The following is a 23085-nucleotide window of genomic DNA, read 5'->3' as shown; positions in this document are numbered from 1 at the left end:
AAAGAGGCAGGGTGAGGGGATAATAGTAGAAGACATCAAAGATAGGCTCTCTTTTAGAATTGGGGAGCCTGGAGGGATGAGGAAGGCCATGTCTGGCTAGATTACTGGCAATCTTAAAGCCTGTGTAAAGGGAAGGAGGCAGGAGGCCACAGCAGGATTTTAGGGTGGGCTAATTATCCCAGATGCTGACCCTCTCCGAGACAGCAGTGGCATTGTCTTTTTCTAACTTGTTTAGTGTCACCAGAGAGCGTGGTTCTGTGCACAGTCACAATCCCTCAAACTGGTTTCAGCTGGCCAAGACTGCTCTCCACCGTGGAAAGGTCTCTGGAAGTAAATTCTGTGAGTTAGGACAGTCACATTCACCCCACTGATCGGAATAAATGCAGGGGAGTAACGTAGCATGGGTTAGAAAATGGCATACAGGAGTCAAAGGCTAATTTCCTCCCCATTCCAATCCAGTTTTTCAAACAGTGCCCTGTCATGAACGTGGCAGCTTTAGGTGTCTGCACAGGCCTGCATCATTCCAGGAGCAGACTTAGGCTGGCTTCAGCTGACACTTTCCTCCACAGGAGCATCCATGGAAACTGCTCAACACCTACTCATCACTACTCGGCTGAACTGAGATACCCATTTCCCTAGTCCATATTCCTTGTCCCCTCCCCCAAAAAAGCTCTGGTTGCAAAGGATGATTTGGGCACATATCAAGGGAATTTCAAAAGAGGTTTTCAGAATAGTATACAGTTCTGTTCTAGCACAACCATATCTGAATGTACTTACTCTTGGCTGGGTTCTAGCAACTTCCTGACCAGCATGGAGAGGGATTCAGTTTTGAGGAGCTTGTTATATACCAATACCTTGCGTTGCCTACAGTACTTTTATAACAAGCTTTTCAGAGCAAACCCATTTCACATCAATTCTCAATGCTAGCCTGGGTCTACTCCCACTGTGAACATGCTTGTAATGTTGCTGGAGACTGCCAAATCTTCCACCGGGCAGCAACAATGCATGATAGTCTAACCTCTTTCTCTGCCGCAGGACCCAAGGGCAACAGCTGAGAAACTGCCTCTTGAACATAGGGATCCCTCCTCATCTCTGCCTTTGTTTGCCCAAAAAGGTGGCCAACTTATTTCTAAGCTGCCTTGCTTCAGTCCACATCTAACTGTAAACAGTCCTAAGATTCTTCTTCCACACGCTGCAAGAGCAATGAGATATAGCCGGTTGAGAAAGGAGAGGTTTAGCAATAGGTTTATCTTCAACCACCTTGTTTTGGACCAGTCTAAAGCATCCACTCTGCAGTGCAGCTGCATTCCCCTCCCCTGAGGAAAGGTTAGCATCCAAAGCATTAGCAAGCACATACTTTGAGTACTGCTGCTCCATATGGTATTCAGTGTATCTCATTCCTAATCAGAGGATTAACAGCATTTTCTCCCACTTGTTCATAATTTGCCGTGGCCTTGGCTGTTTAAATGATAGTTTGCAGGCATTTGCATAATGCTATTTATATCGCACCCAGCCATTTGCTGCCTGCCCTTTATCTCAGAAATTCACTGTAGAAAATTATTTCTGAAAAAAAGTGCTGCTTTTTAAAGACATTTCTCAGAGCTGATTAAGCACTTTTATCTGGGACATGAAGCTCTTCCAGACACTTCTTGCACCCATGCTGGTAGCATATATTAATGGAGAGATCATCAAGCAGAATGCTTCAAAGCCAGGGGTAAATTCATACATAGAATGTTTTGTTTGGGGCTTTTTTTGGGAAAATACTTTTGAGCCAACTTGTTGGGAGAGCACTGCATGTGCATTTGCAACTGGCAATGCATTACATATCCTCCCACTCCCATAATAGCCCTTCCTACTCACACTGCCAGATATAGTATGCAGCATGATGATCCATTGCTATAAAATTCTACGATCCTGTGCACTTCTGGGCCTCTCTCCCCGAATAAAGGAAAATAGTGCCAGAACATTCATGTTTAAGCACAGAGCAAGCACTCCGCTTCGCCTACACTTGTTGCGGTATAAATCGTCCTTCCAATCTAAAAAACAAACGGAATCTGCTCCCCACACATGCCTAGCCACACACTTTAAGGCCTCACACCAGAAGCAGGACAGATACGATGTGGCTGACTGAGGGCTGTATTTTTCCTGCTCCTACCCTCTTCCTGATTCCTCTCTTCCCATGATGTAGGTTATGGATAAAATTTCAAAAGCACCATGTGACTTAGAAGCCTAGATCTCATTCAAGTCATACAACTTAGGCTCTTAACTGTCTAAGCCACTTCTGAAAATGAGACCGGCATCTTAGGCCATTTTGAAAATTTTGCCCTCTTTTGAATCTGACATCCATCACATCTGCCTGCACAGAGCCTCACAAAACAAGTTACACAGAAGTTTATTCTCAATATGTTTTTGGGGAACATATAATTTATGCCTAACCCTCCCTCAGATGCAAGTTTATTGCCAGAGGACTTTTGTTCAGTTCGCTCTGAATTTCAGTATCCTGCATCTTTGAGATTATGGATACTTTACTCCACATTGCATTTGTGATTTGAACCACTAATCAAAAAGATTAAACTTCAAGCGTCACTTGCTCTTCCATACCTGCATACGCCAACAGGCTTGGTTTTCTTGAGCTCAACATTTCATGTCTCTGGTGGCAAGAATAGCAGGATTAAATCACTGAAACTATAAAGGCTCAGATCAGAGATGTAAATCAAATTCACTACTCACGGACTCTCCCAAAAGAACCTCCTATGATCTGAATTGTTAGGTACTAGCAGCAAGTTACTAGATGCTTTAGGAAAACTAACAGTTGTGATCCCACAAGGCACAGTTAGAGACTATATCTGTACCTGCTTAGCTTGGGAAGTTTGGTGAGGAATCCTGTTGGTAGCAGAGAGACTAGCTCTGCCCGAAGGGAAATTAATCTATTCTACAGCCAAGCCCCTTCATACTACCAAGTGGCAGACATCATATAAGAGTTACATATACAGAAAAATAACCCACACTCACTGCAAATGGATTGCAGATAAGCCTTCAAGACAGAATGCTCAGATACGTGTTTAAGATCCTAGACAGTCACAAAAAGCTAGGTAAGTAGACTAGGAAATGGCTTTGCTTACAATTATGGAGAAACTTCAAATAGAATGGCAATGTTCTGGGCTGCCTTTTTAACAGGTCTGTTACAAATGGACCCAACCTAATTGTAAAGGCTCGGTAGACACGTCCTCAAAGGAAAAGTCAGGCCTAGCAATTGTACTGGCTTGAGTGTGACTAGTGACACTACCATGGCAGTCCTGAAGATTGCTAACCTACTACTAGAGAAAGGCTATCAAAGGAAAGAGCGGTGTAAGCGTCCCTCACATTGTCCCCAAGTTTCCCCAATGCTTACTTGAGACACCTTTAGCGGAAAAAGGGTAGTATATAAACTCCTCTCCCCTAGTCAGTCCTTGTTAAAGCTGCCAATCTTTTTTGCTGTGGCCTTAAACTAAACTCTCATCACTTAGGGGACACAACCAATCTGGGCTGGATTTGAACCAGACAGGATCCATTACCAGTTCCAATTGGCGGTCTAACAAAGATGCTAGTTGAAATCTGTCTCAATATCATAAAAGAAACAATCAACCAACTTCGGGTACAACTGCTCAATGGACTTGCCAAAAATAAAGCGTGTGCAACAATTTTGAAAACTGGAGACCAAAGAGCTAGACTCTTAAATAAGAAGTCTTTACTGCTAGTTAATTGTAATGAAGTAAGCTAGAATTGCAATCTAGGATGAATACACCCGCTATTGGTCAAAGAATCATGAGCCCACGTTTAATGGCCTCTGCACACTTAGCGCTTAGCCGGTGATGAAAAATTATTTTACCCGAGCAACAACGCAGTTGTTACAGGTGCTCTGTTGTATCACGACTAAGGCTGCTTAAGTAAACTGCCTGGGTGGTAATGTAAGAAGCAGAACAAATGGATTGTAATGGGAGATTCAATCCGCTGATGTGGCAGAGCATCCCATTTGAGCAGCGCAGTGCACTTGACATACAAGCAGGTGTGTAGGGGAAGGTTTGCTCTGTAAACGAAGCTATAAAGTGGAAATTACAGGCTATTTAGGAATACATTTAAGACATGCAGCTGAAGAAGTGGGGTTTTTTACCCACGAAAGCTTTAAGGTGCCATCGGACTCCTTGCTGTTTTTAAGACATGTACACTCCCATTAAATGGCATGGTGATTTCACATATCTAGATTTAATTTTTGGAACAGTTAAAATCCCAAGAGCCCCCAACACAACTCCAAAACGGTCACACAGCTCTGAAGAATTCAATTCCTAGAGAGTTTTACAAGTCACCTACTTCAGGCCACTACTATTTTCCCTAGGTAGGGTTCAATTCAGCCAGCTGCTAAGCTGAAAAATTCTCTTCCTTCTTTTGATGCCTCATATTGCCCCCTTGGCATTTTCAAGACTGTTAGAGCCCAACCCAAGCTTTCCCAGGGAACCAGTTCTTTTGAAGGAATGGATTTGCTGCCCCAGCTGCAACATTTGGGATAAGAGTGAGTTTTCAAATGGATTGGTTTCAATAGCTATTAGTCAAAATAACCCGTATTTACAAAACATGCTGTATGTAAAGCTCAAATATCGTGATTATGAATGAAGTAAGAATACCTAGATATTATAATAAAATTGTTTTAAAAATTTGTATGCAATATAGCCCTGGCTGGGATGGGCTTCTGCTACCAGCGAACAATTCTTTTGCTGGAACAGCTTATACTAGTTTCTCAAACAAACTAAACTAGATCAGCAAAACACTGTTTTCCTGGTATAACTCCATCTACATGGAGGCTTTTGCTGACAAAGCTATATTGGTTAGGAGATTGCTTTTTTCCCCACATTCCTAACGGACATAGCTACACCTGCAAAACAGTTAAGTGTAGACCAGGCCTCAGTGGCAGCTGAGGAAACCTGATGCAAAGAGCATAAAAGTGAAAGGTTGGAAAGGAGAAGTGGAAACGGGAAGAGAGGCAGTGGGAACTCGTATTTGAGAACGAAGCTGACCAGGAGGAGCTGCAGTCACTGTGCAAGTTACCTGGGAAAGAGGCTAACGAACTGTCCAGTTTTATAAGAGTAAAGTGTTGCACTGCTCCAGGGACCTTTGGCTATATGGAGCTCAGCACTAATGGAAGACGTAGGGTTGTGAGTTATTTTGCCAGATGGCTATTGGTGCAATAATGTAAGAGGTGTTCATTACTGATCTGCTTCACTGATTGGCTTAGAAAAGAGCCATTTGCTTCAGCCAGAGCAATGCATCTATAACACTTTTCTAGAATACATTAATGTAATAAATATTGTACTCTAGAATCCTTCAGAATGAAACTTAGGAGTGTTTTACAAACTACAGAGCAGCCAGACCTGGGAGGAAGGGAGTTTACCAATTGCATAGCATGTTGCCTCAACAGCCATAGCAAGAGGAGAGAGAGAAGAGGTAGTCGTTTTGGCTAAGTTCATCAGGCCCAACTCCTCAACTTGCCTTAAGATCTTAACTGTCTGTCCAGAGTAGATGTGTGCTTAGGTTAAGGTCTCACCTTTACTTTGAGCATGCTATTTTTATGGACTACCTCCTGGTCTGTTTTTTTCTAAAAAGGTAAATCCATCCAAAGCGGCCCAGCTGACATACATTTCATTTGATATCACTGAAATTCAACCAATCAAGGAATTTAGATTTGCTTCACACAATTTTTAAAGACTTCTTAAACATCAGTTTTACATATGAATGAACCTCAGGCTCTGGATCATTTAGGGTATACCCCTGAGCTGCTGAGATTCACTATTGCAAGAGAGGAAATGTATTTGAGTAAAAATTTAGCAAGAAAACAGGTTGATGGTATTTTTAAGTCTTGAGACCTATTCTTTGATCCCTGAATGGAGCCTACAGTTAATGTTGCTTCCTTGAAATGGAAATACCAATCTAATAGTATTTCCATTTTAACATGAATGCAACAAAGATGAGATGAAGTCCCTGTAGAAAAGAGTCTAATTTTAAAAGGATCTAGCAGTGAACGTTGCCTTTGAGAACTTTAAGGTTTTGAATCAATGAATCTTACAGTCCCTGCTCTAGTAAGCTCTCGTTCCTACAAAAGACTGGAAACTTTTTGATATGCGGAAAATTGGACCTTTTAAAGACTATTCAAATTCAAATTTTTAGTATTAATTTCCCTCCCTCAACTCAGTTTCTCAGACACCTGAGTCTTCTAGTGAAGAACAAACAGCAAAGAGTGAAATCTTGGCCCCACTTAATTCAAATCAGTTTTGCTGTTGACTTCCATGGAGCCAGAATTTCAACGCAAGGGTTTAAAGCCTTTCAGTGTCAGGTATCAAAAAAAAAAAAGCACAGCCCAGCCCAAGCTCCACTCAGCACAGTCTCCCAGCCAAGGGCCAGGACACAAGGAATGTAATAAAGTAAGCTGGCACCTTCCAGCCAGGTGGACGCCCGAGTGCTTTACGAACTAGCTACAGGAAACCACTTCGCTGACCACTGAATGGCAGCCACTTTAGGTGGAAGATGTCAGCAGCTTATTAGCATTACAGAACAGTTTAAGAGAGGAAGTAAAGAGTATCTATAGCCAATTGAAACTACAGGGGGAGTTGAGAGGCAGAATATCATTACCCAAGGTAGAATTTGGCCAGGATATTCTTATGGAAAGTGCAGAAAGGGAGCCCTTTGAATCATTAGGCATTCAAACACTTTCTAGGGGGTTCTGATGAGGGGGTGAATAGACTCTGAGGCACAAAGGAGGTTTTCTGAATAAAAGGGAGGCCAGCAAGTGAGCCTCACTATCCCTGGCCAATTCCCTGTCTGCTCCCCACTTTCACTGCCAGGAGCCCCCTTCTCTAGCCCCCCCTCTCTCAGGCCATGAAACATCTCTGATAAGGTTTGTTTCTCTCCATTACAGCTGGGCAGGGAGAACAGAGCTGAAAGCTAAAGCTCAACTGGGGACATTAAAAAGGTCTGGAGTGAAGAGGGGAAAAGAAACCGGAGCAGAACTTACTCAAGTAAACAAGTCCCAAGAGTTAGGTTTCATTCAGGAAATGGCACCTCAGGCAGCACAGCACCTTTTAAAACCTTTTTGGGACAGTGTTTCAGCACTGATTCAGAAGAAAGAGTATCCTTAGTGAATCACCACTAGACTCACTTCAGCACCTTGCATTTTCCTTGGAAGCGTCTCACCCCAGCACTAGCCTGGTTCTACCTTGCTTTGCTAGGGAGAGCTAATGGACAACCAAAGCTGGTAGGACAGTAAGTAATATTATGTCCATTTAATTCTGCTCTTAACTAAAGTATCTCCCACACTACGTCCATTCACCCTCAGATCTCGCTGCTTTCTCCAAGATACACAGGTGCTTTTCCAGGGTATTCATCTTTGAGATCAATAAAATGTCAGGGGAAAAAAAAAATCAAAGTTTAAAACACAGTAGAAAACCCCCATCTTTTCATGGGTGGGTGTGTGTGTGTTCCTACTGTATTTTCCACTCCATGCATCTGAGGAAGTGGATTTTAGCCCAAGAATGCTTATGCCCAAATAAATTTGTTCGTTTCTAAGGTACCACAAGTACTTTTTTTTTTGGTAAAAGGAGAAAATTCAATAGACTTCACTTGAATAGATAAAGCCAAAGCAACCCAGGTTATCTGCAACTTTTTAAATGTAAAATATTTAGCTGCAGAGATATTTACATGTTAATTTTAAAGGCTTCAGCTATTTTTGCTTCTAAAGAAAATGTGCATTTTCTTCAGGGCATTTGAAATCAGACATAAGAATAACTGCAAATAACCAAGAAAATAAAATTCTCGGAACTAGACTCTACGGTTTTGTGAAGAATTACTCTGTTCTCAAGCTAAGCTGTCTCAATTATTGTAAATTGCAGGCAGGCAATCTTTATGCCAGCAGTATACAAGTAGTATTAAACGGATTCAGACAGACAGACTATTTTTAAGTAACATTAAGGGTGTTACTGACAAGTGGAAGAAAATGTAAAAGGATAATATTCTTAACACATGCTGTCAGGCTCTTCCCATCCCCCTATCACAGCAGGAGTGCAAGATGGTGTAGCAGGCTTAACGTTGAATCACTCGGCTCTCTACTCATTGTGCTACCCCTTATTTCAATAACTTGTTATTGTCTGATGTTCTCTTTTAGCCCAATTCTGCATTCATAACACCCAGCAGGAGCCTCTGGGTGCACAAGAAATGCAGGAGCTGCCCTTTTAGCAGTGCTTTCCTTCCCACAAGGACGTTACAAGATTTTTAAAAGCTTTCAAGTCCAATAGCCATGCACTAGAGATCAGGTCTGAGACTGAGATATAATGAAGATGGAGATGTTTTGATTACAAAGCTCCCCTTACATTTGTGACACAAGCTTGACAAATCAGTTGAGTGGCTACAGTTTATCAAGCCAATCCAACTGCTACAGCTGCATATAGATGATCCACCAGAACTAGCCAGGTTGTCCTTCAGGGCAGGTACCTCTTTTCTATGCTTGTACAGCACCCAGCACAACAGGACTCCAAGGTGGTACCATAATCAATATTTATTAACAAGGCTCTGCAAGACCAGTGATCTTAACTCAACGTAAAGGCTAGCAAGTCCAAGAGAGGCATTTACATTAGGAGTCTAAGCTCTGTTCAGCTACATAACACAAAGGGTTCCCCACCCTAAATAGCTTTAACAGATTAGAGAGATTTCATATTAAGCCCGTAGAATCTTCTGACTGTAGATGATGACCAGATTCAGTGGCCATCATTTTGATTTTATTTATTTATATACTTTTTAAAAGGTAAATGGAAGGCTTCCTGTTCAGCAGAGCTCCTCCCTGCTCCCCAAATCCCCCGAAGACTGTTCACTTTTTAATTGCATCCTATTGGCTACATTGTACGGTGTATTTTTTTCTCCAAGATTTAATTTCAATGACAGCAAACCTGAGTATGTGTCAGGTAAGGCAAGTCCCTCCCCTCATCTCCAACACTAAAATAAAGATATTTATAAAAACCTACCTATTATAACATATAGACCCTGTTAACTGACTTGCATATCTCTATAGCACTTCTTATCCAAATAGATTGCAAAGCATCATATAGGTTTTTAGTAAGAGACTGGAAAGGTGATATATCATGTCACCCACCACTGAATGTCAGCTGACAGTGGGGTTTAGCGAGGCTGTTAAACAGCACACTGCAAAACTACGCAATTGTTCCAGGCAAGTGAAGAACTCTATGGCCTTCCTCATATTTTTCTGAGAATTGTTTCTTAGAAGTCATCTCTTGGACCACTCCAAACCTTTTAATGTCTTTATCCTTCCCACCTGCACTGTGTTTTTGGCAGCCTCGTAGACCACCAAAAAAAGGATCTACCAATCCGTTTGATATCTAACTGATGCTCAAGAGGGAATTTACATAGGCAAAGTTCACCAAACTGGAATTGGAGCAGAACATGTGGCTAAAACACCACTATCTTTGGAGAAAAACCTATGGGACCTTTACCGAATACAAGGGGTTGGGACCGTGGCACCTTCAAAGGCCACATATGTTCTTCAGTGCATGACAGTCAGTCCGTTAAGACAAGATGTGCAGCGTAGCAGAAAACCCAGTGATATCTTGCAGAGCTACTTAGTGCAAGATTCTAATCGTACACCCAACAGGGCAGTAACTCAGCCTCACTAACTCAAATCTTGTGCACACATTAAAAATTCATGCTTGCTAGCAGAGCCAGTGATCCCTGCGACACAGATTTTTGTGGCACCACAATACTGAATCCTGCAGAACACTAGAATTTGCGGCAATTAAATTCATTAAAACCGTTTTGAATTTAAGGGAAAAAAAAGTGACCATTAATACACCATTCCTTGTGTTGTTTTAAAATTAAGATCTGTTGAATTTAATAAAAAGGTTTTGGGTTTTGTTTGATTTTGTTCTGTCACAGCTTCCAAATTCCCAGTTTTCAATGAGCTGCAGAATTCTGTAGTGACAATGCATAACAACACTGCAGAAGTGGTCCAGAAGAAGCCAGGTAATTTGGGTAGCCACGGCTAGGACTTATGGAACCCAGGACTCGGACAGAGGCAGCTAGGGGGAAATTTTCAAAGGAACAAAAGGCAATCAGGCACCCTACTCCAAGGTTGCCATTTTATCATGAGTCTTGCAATATTTGGAATTTCTCTTACCACCACTCCAGGAGCGTTGTTACATGAGAATCTCAGCTTCCACTTACCAAGAGTTATAGCCATCATGGTTTCAGAGAAAAGCTTAAAAACCATGAACCCTAGTGACTCAAACAGCAGAAAGCAAATAAAAAGAACCCTAAGATTTATTATTTAAAATCTCATGATTTGAGGTGTCTGACTTGTGATTTTTCTGTGCTTCAGATTGGTAATACTGCAACTCCCACTGACTTCCAATTATAGCTGGGTGACTAGCTTCTGCTTGTGCCTTTGAAAATCTCCCCTTTCGGGCTTTTGGCACTAGAGTAGACGACATCTCCTCTTATCCTTCTCCACCCCTTTACTGAGAGGCCATAAAGATCCAAAATCAAGGTGGATGAAGGGGAGAAGGATGGACTTCAACTACTAGTTCCCAGCCTCAACAATCATTGACAGTAAACAGCCACCACAGTGTACTTCTCCCCCAATATCTACCAGTGAATCCAACATAGGGGACAAGTACAGTAACTGGAAGTTTCAAGCTAAAATGATCAGCAGCAAAATTTATGTTGAAGTTTAAACTTTCACTTCAGTAAGGTATTAACTATGAAACCAGCTGAATGGATCAGATGTAACCAACACAAGGGTAAACACATCAGAAGCTGCTGAAGCCAGGCCTATATTAGGGCTTTCACCACTGCAACTGAAAGGATAGAAGCACTAGTGGGAAGTTTCCTAAAACTTCATAGTGTGGATGCTGCCTTCGATTGCTGAGAAAGAGGTGAATATTGTAGTCCTGTAAAACCTGGAATCCTCGTTACCACAAATAGGTAACAGATTCAGAAGTCTCAAAATCTTGGTCTAAGACAGAACAGGCCTCATAATTCTCTGATCCCAATCTGAACAGCTGAAGGTGGTGTTGACTGGCACTAGAAGTGGCAACATCAAGCCTAGGGTGAGGGTGGCTGCCAATTTTGAGTACTAGGAAAGAAGAAAGTACATGGGAGGGAGTTTAGGAAAGGGAGAAGATAAATGGTCCAAGACTCCAAAACCTTTTCCCTTTAGAAAAGATTTCCATGAATGAATGATCTGCGCTTCTAACTCAACTTGTGTTGGTTCCTGAGCATGCAGATCCACCAAGTGGTGGAAATTCCTTGCCAGGTAGGTAGCTCTTTTAGAAGCTTAGGACAGAAATCACAGCTGAAGTAGAAGGACAGTGAGATCAGAGATAATCTTACACCCTATTACATTTTCTGTAGTTTAAGAAGTTAATAGGTATTTGGGGGGGAGGGAGGGAAGAGACTATCTACATACCAAAATGAGAAGCTTAAAACAAAAGTGAACTAGAATGCCTTGCAATTGAACATAACAGGCCTAACTTAACATAATAGGCCTAGCTCAAACAGTGAAATCACTAAAATCAGGGATCTTCTACAACTATGAACTATACAGAAAAGGCAGTTTAGGCCACTGAGGTGAGGAATTATGCCCTACAACTATGAGTCCACAGAATCAAATGAAAAAGTTTCTGAATGGAGAAGCTACTAAAGTGAAATGACTATATTTGTATTCATGTAGATAAAAGTATGTAAATATACAAAAGGATTAAAATACGAGCTTCCTCATCAGGAAAAGGACATTGACTGCACACTACTGACAGACATTAAAGGGGCAACTAAATTTAACAAAACTGTAGTACACAACTTTGGGAAGAAGAAAACTATGCCATAAAAAGGATCAGAGCAAGTACACAAGGAACTAGATTTGTCAAAAGACATTTCCTCCAGAAGCTGAACCCTTGAAACTTCCAGATAGGAAATCTGGACGTTCTGCAAGAAAATAGCCTGCTCTGAACAATTGCTGGATCCAGGACTTTAAAGCCAAAGCAATCCGCTCATCTCCCTTCTCAGAAGAGGAGAATGTCTCCTTACTTCATCACAGTGTCAAGTATCAGAGGGGTAGCTGTGTTAGTCTGGTTCTGCAAGACTTGCATCCGAAGAAGTGGGTATTCACCCACGAAAGCTCATGCTGCAAAACGTCTGTTAGTCTATAAGGTGCCACAGGATTCTTTGCTGCTTCATCACAGTGATCATTCCTGCAGATGAAGGTTAGCAAGTCTTCTCTGGAGTTATACAGACCTCTTTCTGGACATGCTCTCTGAAAGGGCTGAGTAAGAGAAGTGCTTTCAGTGATGCCTTTTCTCTTGAGGAAGAGCTAGTCAACTACACCCCCCAGAATCTATGCCAGGGTGGCTGTGTTGGGAAGCTTTAGAAAGCCTCCTCTCAATATTTGCCTCTGGACCAATCATGGGAGAGAGGAGCAGTGGGAGAACCCCTAAGAGCAATGACTTGAGACACCTTCCCAAGCAAAACTGAAGAATTTAGGGAGACAAATACTGACAGCTTCCAGGACAGACAGTTCTCAATATAGGTCAGATCTGCTGCAACAACACATCGCTGTACACCTTCTGAGCCTACCACCATGCTCAGGAAAAGAAATTAAATCCACCTGTGCTCATCTGGATCCTGTGGAGACTATGTGCATTAGAGCTGGGTAAATGTTTAGGGGGGAAAAACAAAACAAAAAAAACAACCCCCCCCCCCCAAAAGATAAATAAAAGCAGATTTGGGTCAATTGAAACATTGAGTTCACCAAAATATTTCAGTCAAAAAAAATTCAAGATGTTTCATTTGGACATTTTTTAAATAACGGGTTTTGATTCTAAACAACTTCTTGTTTTGAAGTTTTCAATTTTATTTGAAACACATTTTAAAACATCTCAAAATTCAAACAAGTATTTTGTTTCAAATGAAATATTTTGGTCAGCCCAAAGCAAAATATTTGACTTTTGGTTCACTGAACAATTTTCATTTGAAGACAACTCAAAATTATTTCCCCCCATTTTTTTGGTTATTCACGCAGCTCTAATGTTCCATGCCGACACATGCTTCAAATTTCTAGCCTCAAACTCTGGGATGATGAGAATGTTCCCTCAACTGAGGTGCATAGACCTGCTCCAACACTTAGTACTTCACCCTATTCTTCACTGAGCTTTATCATGTTGCATCTCACCAGTGAAGAGGAACATCTTCTTGGGAAGGTGAAAGAAAGGGGAGTAAGCCAGGGGTAAGGGTCTGCTATGGAGGAAAACCACAAGGCCATATTTGTCAGCAAGTTGGTCTGTCCACATGACATAAGCAACAGCCGCCATTTGTCCAGGTTTGGTTTTTGTTTGTTTGAAACAAAGATTAGTAAGAACCAGGGAGTCAAACTGAATTGGAATTTTTACTTTGAGCAGAACCAGACCTGAACCATAATATTGTCCTACCTACTGAACCTGAAAAAAATTTGAGTTACCAGTAAAAATAAAGGTTGAGCATTTTTTAAGATCAATATTTAAAAAAAAAACTATTGTAACTATTTTCTCTTTATAAAAAGTAAGATAGATATGTGAATGCTACCAGAAAGGCCCCTCCAGCATAATGAGAATAGAAAGCAGCTAGGCCACAAGAAAGGAGAGAGGAAACTTAGGAGCTACCTACATACCACGAGTTCCCAGAGAAAGACAAACCATCCCTGAGACTCTTCACTGGGGAGAGATGAGGTAGAATGCTCCCTGGTCCCAAAAGTTAATAACTCTTCAAGACCAAAGAAAACGGTAATGCCCCCGCAACCCTTCTCCCCCTTAGACAGGCCCTCCCACCTATCCCCAACCCCTAAGGCAGCTCCTGACTCCAGTTGCCCCAAACTCAAATTTATCCTTTAACTGTATAGGTCCAATATGAGATCAAATATCAGATGTTATTTTAGTTTGCTCAAGATGTTCATAAGAAATAATCATGTTAATTTGACAACAGAAAATACTAGGAAAATTCACATGAAGTTAAAGTTGAAAAATAAACAGTAAAAAAAGTTTCAATTTTAAGTTAACTCTTATATTAAGGTCTAACTTGATTTGAACTGGTTACTACTGGTCTATTTTTTTTTTTTGATGGCTTGAACCCGAACTGAACCCTAACACGCTGAAAGCAACTTAACCAAACCAAAATAAATCCTAGTTCAACTCCCCAGCAAGAACAAAACAAAGTTTTATAATGGTGAGCTGGCTAAACAGGTCTAGATTTTATGGAGCAGAGCTCAGTTCCACTCACCTAAATTTTCACCATTTTCTCATCTCCAGAAAAGAATCTGTATGTTTCAAACTCACATACACTTGGCTTCAAGCATCCTTCTTGATTACTAAGACTAGGGAACTAAGTATCAGGGGGTAGCCGTGTTGTTTTTGTGGATACAGACTAACAAGGAGTCCGGTGGCACCTTAAAGACTAACAGATTTATTTGGGCATAAGCTTTCGTGGGTTTTTTACTTAAAAACCCACGAAAGCTTATGCCCAAATAAATCTGTTAGTCTTTAAGGTGCCACCGGACTCCTTGTCGTTTTTAAGACTAGGGAAGTTACTCCCTGCATTAAATAGAACTTCTGGCAGTCTCTATATACTTTCTCTTTCCTGTCAGTCCCAGGTGATGAAGACCCAGAGCTGGAGTGCAACTTACAGCCAAGGAGCAGGGAAGCCAGATGCACAGGCTGGTCAGCGGGGCAACAGCCCAAGCTCAAGGAGTGGAGCTAGCTGCTTAGAGACCATAACAGAAACCCCATCTTTGGAAATAAATCAACAAATGTTTTCACCTACGACCCATAGACATGTGTGGGAGGAATGGGAATGAAGGCATTTCATGACATCAGAATAAATTAACACTTCCACAGAATTTAGGAGTTACTGCTGCAGAATTTGGTCCTATTGTGCTTTGGAACAGAGGGCTGTGTACAGAGACCAACCTGATGAGACAGTTGATGTCTGGCTTTTGGAAACTTAGTCCTTGACTTCTTGCATGTATGGGTCTATTTTTCTGCAGTGTCACTGTCTTTTTAAAAGGCTTATCACTATGTACTTCGGAATGAACCTATGACCTTGTTCACACAGCTATAAAAAGAGGCAAAAGTAATCATTCCAACCTATCCTGAAGATGGCCACGCCTCATGAGCAACCGAGACGAAGGAGACCTGTACGTAAGCACATTTCCTGGGGTTGTGGGTTGGGAATTACCCCAGCTATAGGGATGCAGTAATTCAATGGATATTACTGGAGGGGAGAGAAAGGAATGAGACTAACAAAAATATTAACCCATTATCCCCACTGAGATGTGCTTTTCTCTCCTCTAGCAACATCAATGGGTCTTGAACTGCACTACACCTTGGAGATGAGTTTCCTCAATGATCTCCAGAGTGACCCCTTCAGGATCTCCCACTATCAACCAACCAGAAATTAGTCAGCTACTCACCACTTCACTGGAACATCAGAGGCACTTCGCATGCAGCTTCTCATGCTGCCATATCAACTTTGGAGATGTGCCCTGGTTACAATGAGCAGTGACCAACCACAGGTGTATCTGCCCAGTGAAAACCCCTACAGTAGACAAAGTAGCTATTTGCACTGGCAGAACTTATCCCTGATGGTAACCATGGTTAGCCCCACTGGTGCAAACAACAGCTTTGCCTATCTTCACTAGGGGTTGCACCAGTACAGCTACAGTGATGGGTAAAATCAGGACAAATGCCCAGAGCCACAGTCTTAGTCAGCTCCGTATTTCTGATGGCAAAAATGGCACTACTCTGCAACATGGAGCATTTTGCCATTGTTTTGCCAAGACATCAACTTTAATCAAAAGCTATTTTCAAAAATGTTTGGTTTTAGCAAGCTTTCCCCCAACTGTAATACCCTTTTAAAGATCCGGGGAAAGAGCTTCACAATACTGATAATCTTTTCTAATTAAAAAACTTTTATTTTTTGTGTTTAACGTAGCTGAAATTAGTTTGATAATAAATTTACATTCCATGTTTTATCTAGATGGATCCCAAAGCAATTTACAAATTAATAGGTAACAATTTCACCCACCAGCTAAGGTGGGAGGCAACTGTTTCCTAAACTACTGTTGCTATGTGGTGGTAAAGGAAGCGGTACTACATTCGGGGTTCTCAAACTGGGGGTGGCAACCCCTCAGGGGGTCACACGTACATGCACAAAACAGAGACCAACTGCTATATCATCACTTAAATCTAGCGGTTTAGAAAATTACACACCTTTCTTTCACAATGTAGTGTATTTACTTCAAAAATTATTGTAAACGTATAATGCCTCGATCGTTGTTCCTAAACGAAATATATATTTGTGTTATCACCACCCTACAGAAACTGGACTCTGGGGATTATAGTATCATGCATGCATGTTTGTTGTCTTGAGACTAAAAAGGTAAGACTGAGACAACATTAGAGGTCGTGATTGTTCAGCAGCTGAAGAGCTATAGCGATCTCAAAATTTGACGGGGCTAAGGCTCACCCCCGAAGCCACCCTTCCCAGCAGAAAGGTTAAACGTTACACAGAAGTAAGGTGGCATATGGCATGGCATTGCCACCCTTACTTTTGCAGTTCGGCGCTGCTGCTAGCAGTGGCACTGCCTTCAGAGCTGGGTGTCCTGTCAGCAGCCACTACTCTCCAGCTGCCCAGCTCTGGGGCAGCACATGCCAACAGCAGCAGCGCAGAAGTAAAAGCAACAGGGTGCTAAGTCTGCTGCGAAAAGTGATAGACAAAGTTTCTTTTTGCTTCCTCCCACTATTAACCAGTAAATATTAAAAACTTCTGCTTATAACAATTTGAAACAAATGTGTTTTAGTCAATTTAAAAGTGGTGATAAAAAGTAAATTCATTTTTAACAATAAGGTTATAAGATTAGCATTTAAAATAGTGTTAAACAAAAAAATTGTTTTTAATTTATAAGGGGGAGGGATTTTTTCTGTCTGAAAGGGGTCGCCAATACGAAGTTTGAGAACCACTGTACTACAGCCACTAGAAACTTCAAGGAGAATTTAGTTAGGCAGAATGTAATTAATAAAGTTGGATTTTGGCCAGGCTAGTGACATTAACACTTCTCCGGGGGGAGGGGAGGGACGAGAAGAGCCACAAGTTCTTCAGTGACTACAAGTTGTCAGGAGGACTGTGATTCTACTTTTCATTTAAAAGATGACATCCCCAGCAGGACATTTTTCAAAATTAACACCATATGAGGCATTGGTTTTTAACTGAAATGATTTTTTGTGGTTTAGATCCCAAAGCTTAATGAAACAGATTTAAATTACAAATAAACCAACAGATAATTTTAACATGTATTTGCAGTTTATGTATTTGCACATGAATTTCTGCTAAGAATTTGGGATCTCGTTTGTTTTTAAATTAACCATTCCCATTCACTTTTTAATATGGACTCAGAGGAAAGAATGCCACCTATTGATCACCAATATTTGCCGCATCACTTGGGTTTTCTTTGAAAGACTACCAGCTACGAACTTGGTCCTTCTATTAAAGCAAATGAGAAAACTCCCACTAAATTCCATCAGTAGCAGGCCTCAAGGCCTGCAGAAGCATGACCCTACCTGAGGGATTTGATAAAAGGCAGTATGGCTGAAGTTGACATGCTCAATAACTAAAGATGGGTTTCCAGATAACTGCTGGTATCTGCAGCAGCAGATTCAAAACTGACTCCACAAGTGGGTTTCCCTACCCATGCAGATGGTTTCTTAGTAGTAAAAGGGGGTATATAAAAGGTTGGAGCTATATTTTAGTAACAGAATGGGCTACAGAACAAGTGTATTTGGCACACAGGTATTGGTACGAATATTTCTGCCTCCTGTCATGTACTCTTTACTGGGTAAAGTATTTTTCAGATTAAACATATGGACATAAAATTACTATTTTCTATGTGTCATCTTGTTTCATATTTATTCTACTTATCTGACTCTGTATGCTGACCGTTAACAGGGTCTAGGGCATAATTTTCAAAAGCATCTAAAGTCTTATCTTCAAAGGTGACTTGGGCACTTCTGAGCTTAAGACGATGCCTATACGTACAGCGCTGCTGCACATCTGGTGAAGACGCTCTATGCCATCGCGAGAGCTCTCCTGTTGGCATAATAAAACCACCTCTACAAGTGGCAGAAATTATGTCGGAGGGAGAAGCTCTTCCACAGACATAGTGCTATGCACACAAGCGCTTGTCTCGGTGCAACGTATATCACTCACCAGGGGGAGTTTTTTCACACCCCCTGAGCGACACAAGTTATGCTAGCGTATACTATGTCTACGCTACAGCCTTTTGAAAACAGGACTTGGGCAACTAAGGGACTTCAATACTATTGAAAATGTTGCTACTAGTCTCCCAGTAATGCTCTGGAAATTTAAATGGATGCATCTCTCCTACATAGTAACAGCAGCACTGATTACTTTGTCTGACAACTATGGTGATTTCATTTTAAGTGTTTACAGTATTTTAAAATTAAAATGGAAGTTAATCTCCCAGTACATCATGTATATCCCTGCAGAACCTAGCTTCATTACTTCTGCATCCCCACCCCTTCTGAACTGACAGCATGCCTTTTTAACAAGCTACTCTTTTAAAAGTATTTCTCATTCTTCTAGATACAACAGAGAAGTACCTACAATTGTAGGTATGTCCTAATTTAATGTGGAAGATTAAATATGGAAACGTTTATAACCTACAGCCATAACACTTGAATTTGCACTATATATATAGATACACGCACACACACCCCACTATGAGATTAGTGCAATCCAGATGCTTTTTATTTTTGTAGAAGTGTGGATTCTATCTTGTTGTTCTTCCCTCCTCCCCACCACTGATAGAGAAAAGAGTTTTCACACACCTTGCCATTCTAAGTCGCTTTTTACCTCAGCTGACTGATGTCCACACCATCGTAGAACTTCAGGCCCCAGTTGGGACGGCTGCTTTCCGAAGCAGCTATCAATTCGTTGACTGGCTAGCAGATGATGGGCTGGAGCAGTTTAGCCAAAACCGCTATCTAGTGTCCACAGTGCACCTAGTCTCCCCACTGGCCTACAGAACCCGAGCATGAAGTCACTCCTAAACACAGGAGCAAACAGTGCTGCATTGGACCTATATTCCCATACTGAGATAATGAGATACACAAACTGGCCCTTGTCACTAAGAACTGCTGTTTCAGACAATGCAGAAAGGCTGAAGATGGCAGCTCTCCCCACTTAACTGAAGAAAGCAGGATTTAGGGAGCATAAGGACAAGCCAAGGAATTTGGACCCGTTCTTTCTCCCACATCCCCTTTGAGACAGCAAAGGAAAAGCAGGTCCCTCCCACCTTAAGACAAAGCACCCCCCCCCCCACTTCACCAAAGAGTAATCAGCTGCCCTAATGGAGTCCCACAATGCCCTGGTCCCAAAGATAGCCGCTCCTTGGCTCCCAGGCAGGAACAAGAGGGGTCTCTGGTTTTCACGAATTTAGGAAAGAACTTACCCACTCACCCAGAGTCTGGAAGTTGAGCTGCCTTTTGTACTGAAAAAGTATATCTGTTTCAAAGAACTTGAATTTGCAACATTTGAGGGCATAAAATATACAGACATAACTCCTTCCCCACCCCAAACTGGGCTTTTTCTTGAATGGGAAAAAAATCAAAACAGAAAGGAGTGCTCAATGTCACTCTGTCTGCATAAATATCTGTGGCTCAGAGCATAGCCACTCCAACTCTAATGTGGAGCAGAGCCCAAAATGGAACTCCAGAGAAGATACTGGATAGAGGACCAGATGTGTTTTAATTTTGTTGTACACCTCTACCCTGATATCACGCAATCCGATAGAACATGAATTCGGATATAACGCGGTAAAGCAGCACTCCAAGGGGGCGGGGCTGCATGCTCCGGCGGATCAAAGCAAGTTCGATATAACGTGGTTTAACCTATAACGCAGAAGATTTTTCTTGGCTCCCGAGGACAGCGTTATATCGGGGTAGAGGTGTATCTTAAAACAGTGCTATGTTCCCAATACAACAGTATAGGCAAAGTAGTAGTCACTGCAAAATCTTAAGTGCTTGAGGAAATGAGGACTGCACAATTCAAACGGTCCTCCATTTGAAGGGGAGAAGAAAAAAAAAAGTGTTTGCATTGAGATGTGCACCATCTCAATTAGAGGATGGATTGGCTGGGAAATATCCCTTTTCTTCACCAAAGATGTGATTATACAAAATTAAATTATGTACAGATTCAATGGATGCCCTAAATTTCAAGTTTAAGAGATACTGCTACTCAGCCTTTTCATCAGAAATTGGGTTCCCTAATGTCCTTGCATAATATAGATATCTGTCATGGGGAAAACCATGTGGAAGGAAATTTCCAACATAGCATCAAATTTAATTGTACTGTACAGCTTTATGGAGCTGCTCATCTTAGCTGAGTACATTCAGAAAACTCAACACAAAAGAAACCACCACTACTGGGGTCTTATGGAGCTCAAATTTAATGTTTTCTAGTCAGCAAATACACAACTAAAAACCTGCTGACTCAAATCAAGCCACAGTGAAACCTGCACCAAGGACCTCCTCCATGTCTTACACAATCTTTTAAATGTCTACTCAAGTCTTGCAGTACACAATTTTGCTGAACCAATAATTGAAAGCCCATCTCTTCTACTGGGCTACTGAATTTGTTGATTCCTTGGGTGGCCACTTAAAATAGGTTTCACTGTATCCCCCATTTTCTAATCCTCATCTAGTGCCTGTTCTCAGTCTTTTAAAAAAAAATTGAAAAATTTCAGCCATACAAAAATAAACTGTTTAGTATGTTTATACTAAATAAATAGTGACGTTTTGAAAGATATTAAAAATAAATATTTAAATGACAACATTTTAGCTGCCATTTCCAGATAGCTATAGAAAATAGATATCAAATCTAACATTAGCAAGATTTTACTAATTTGATCCAGGGTTATTTTTATGCAGCTCCCCAGAAGTTAAAAATCTAGGTCACGCAACAGTGAAGAATGGGACAGACTGCCATATTATACCTTGTTATCCAAAAACTCTCACTTCAGAGGCATCACATTTTGTAACACGGGCCTCATAATCTACCATTGTAGAAATTAATAAGCAAAACCTACATAAATTTAGTTTTCCCTTTAACACCAAATTATATTTTTAATATTAGAAAATCAGATCCTGTGTAAAGACCCCAAACAAGTGCCCTGATCTTGCAAACTAAAAAGGTGTTTGGGAGTTTTTTGTTTTTGTTCTATACTTTATATTTAAAATGTCCTAAAATACTGCGTGCTCATGGCTGAATTGAAGAAAGGTAGTGTGCCTGACCCTTGTCACCTCTGGTCTCTGGGAGTAAACCTCACATTTAATTGGGCTTTCTGTGCCCATTCTTGGAAATATACTTAAGGAATATGTTTTTGATGGACTGCCAAAACCAGAAATTAACAATTAGCTTCTTGATGAGAAGAGAAAATATTTTATGGATTATGTTCTCTCCCTTTAGGCCACTAGTTTATTCTAAACCTTACCTGTTTGCTTGACTGAGCTAAATTTGATTTTAATTCTTTTGGTGGCAGTTCTTGGAATGCCAGGAAAGGGCTCTGCACTGGGAAAACATAGCCCACAATGCAGTGCAGTTCATGGATAAAGGTGTAAAGTATTCATAGTTCTGTTCAAGAACTAAGTATGTTAATTTACTATACAAGAGGATTTTGAATGCATGCATTATAACTCAATAGCAAGTTACAAGGGGAGTGTTAGAGATCCTAAAATAAAGTGAAACACCTGCCTAGAACCTTAAAACAAAGCTCTTGCCAGTCAAGCAGCTGTGTATTCCTTATGCAAAATAATGAATTACACCTTTCAAAGATGAACCATATTGGGTTTTTAAAAAGGTCATTCCACGGGGATACAGTTCTTTGTCTTTCCTAAGCAGATCATTGTACATCTGATCATATGTTGTTTTGAAATCATAAACATTCGGCTTGTCTGGTGCTGGTCCTGGCAGTTTCACATGAGTCCCTGTTCCAAAGGATCGAACACTGAATCCTCGTTTGCTGAAAGACACAAAAAGGGATTTATAATTAGATTGGACAGATTTAAAACCCTACATGTCTAGGTGCTGAACAGCAATGCACTGGACTTGGAAAAAAATATTCTTAGAGACCTATCAACTCTGAATCCAACCTTCTCAGCAAATTTAAGATTAAAAAGTTATACATTTGCAATTTCATGTAAGTCTTGGTGCACAATACATATCCTACACTTCATTTAAATAACTTTAGTTATGTTTCAAAAAAGTGACAGCCAGAAAGTGTGAAGTTGTGAGTAGTGTCTCCTTTGTCTGTTATCACAACAAAACAAATTGGATTGTATTTTTTCAATCTCACAAAAACTTTTCCATTGTGTTCTAACAAAGCTGAAATTATGTGGGTTTTATTTAACTCTGTTTCTCTAATATCCTCAAGCCACGAGTTGTCTGTTCAACCGCAGAGTGAAAAGTTTGCAAAAAACCCAAAACTGTTACATAATCAAAGGCTATATTTCCTGCTGTTTCCCAAATTTTGCATCTGTACAGGTGCAACCCTAATATGCAGCATAAGCACAATGAGAGACTGAAAACAGAAGGGGGAAGCTTTATTGATGAGCACAGAAACCATGAAAAAAAGAGACATGGTTAATAAGACAAACCTTTATTTTCAAACATTCCGCACCCATCCATAAACAACACAAAACTTAGAACAATCTCCTCACCTCCATCTCCCAAGGAAGGTAAAATTAAAGCTTTGAGCCTGAAAAAGTTCATCTTGATGTTCCTGATATTACTGGTTGCAAAAAAGACTTAGTAAAGGGACTCAAAACTGCTGTACTGGTGCAAATGCCTAGTGTAGTCATGACTGGTACTTAGACATCTGTGTACATGCAAAAACCCAGCAAGTACTGACAAGGCCTTAGCCACAAGACTGATTATCACCAATACAGCTGATAATGTGTAGTT

General features: G+C 40.9%; 1 protein-coding gene across 1 annotated transcript in view; it reads right to left on the bottom strand.

Moving 5' to 3' along the window:
• The window catches only part of SSU72 (SSU72 homolog, RNA polymerase II CTD phosphatase), a 59173-nt gene that overhangs the window by 21389 nt on the left and 14699 nt on the right, over positions 1-23085 (bottom strand). Inside the window, exon 2 of the mRNA XM_039509379.1 lies at positions 22001-22144. Within this exon, the coding sequence (XP_039365313.1) occupies positions 22001-22144 (144 nt within the window). The remainder of the gene's footprint in view (positions 1-22000; positions 22145-23085) is intronic.

This window comes from Mauremys reevesii, linkage group 21 (assembly GCF_016161935.1).
Source record: "Mauremys reevesii isolate NIE-2019 linkage group 21, ASM1616193v1, whole genome shotgun sequence".
NCBI classification, from domain to species: Eukaryota; Metazoa; Chordata; order Testudines; family Geoemydidae; genus Mauremys; species Mauremys reevesii.
This window is presented reverse-complemented; position numbering and strand designations above follow the sequence as displayed.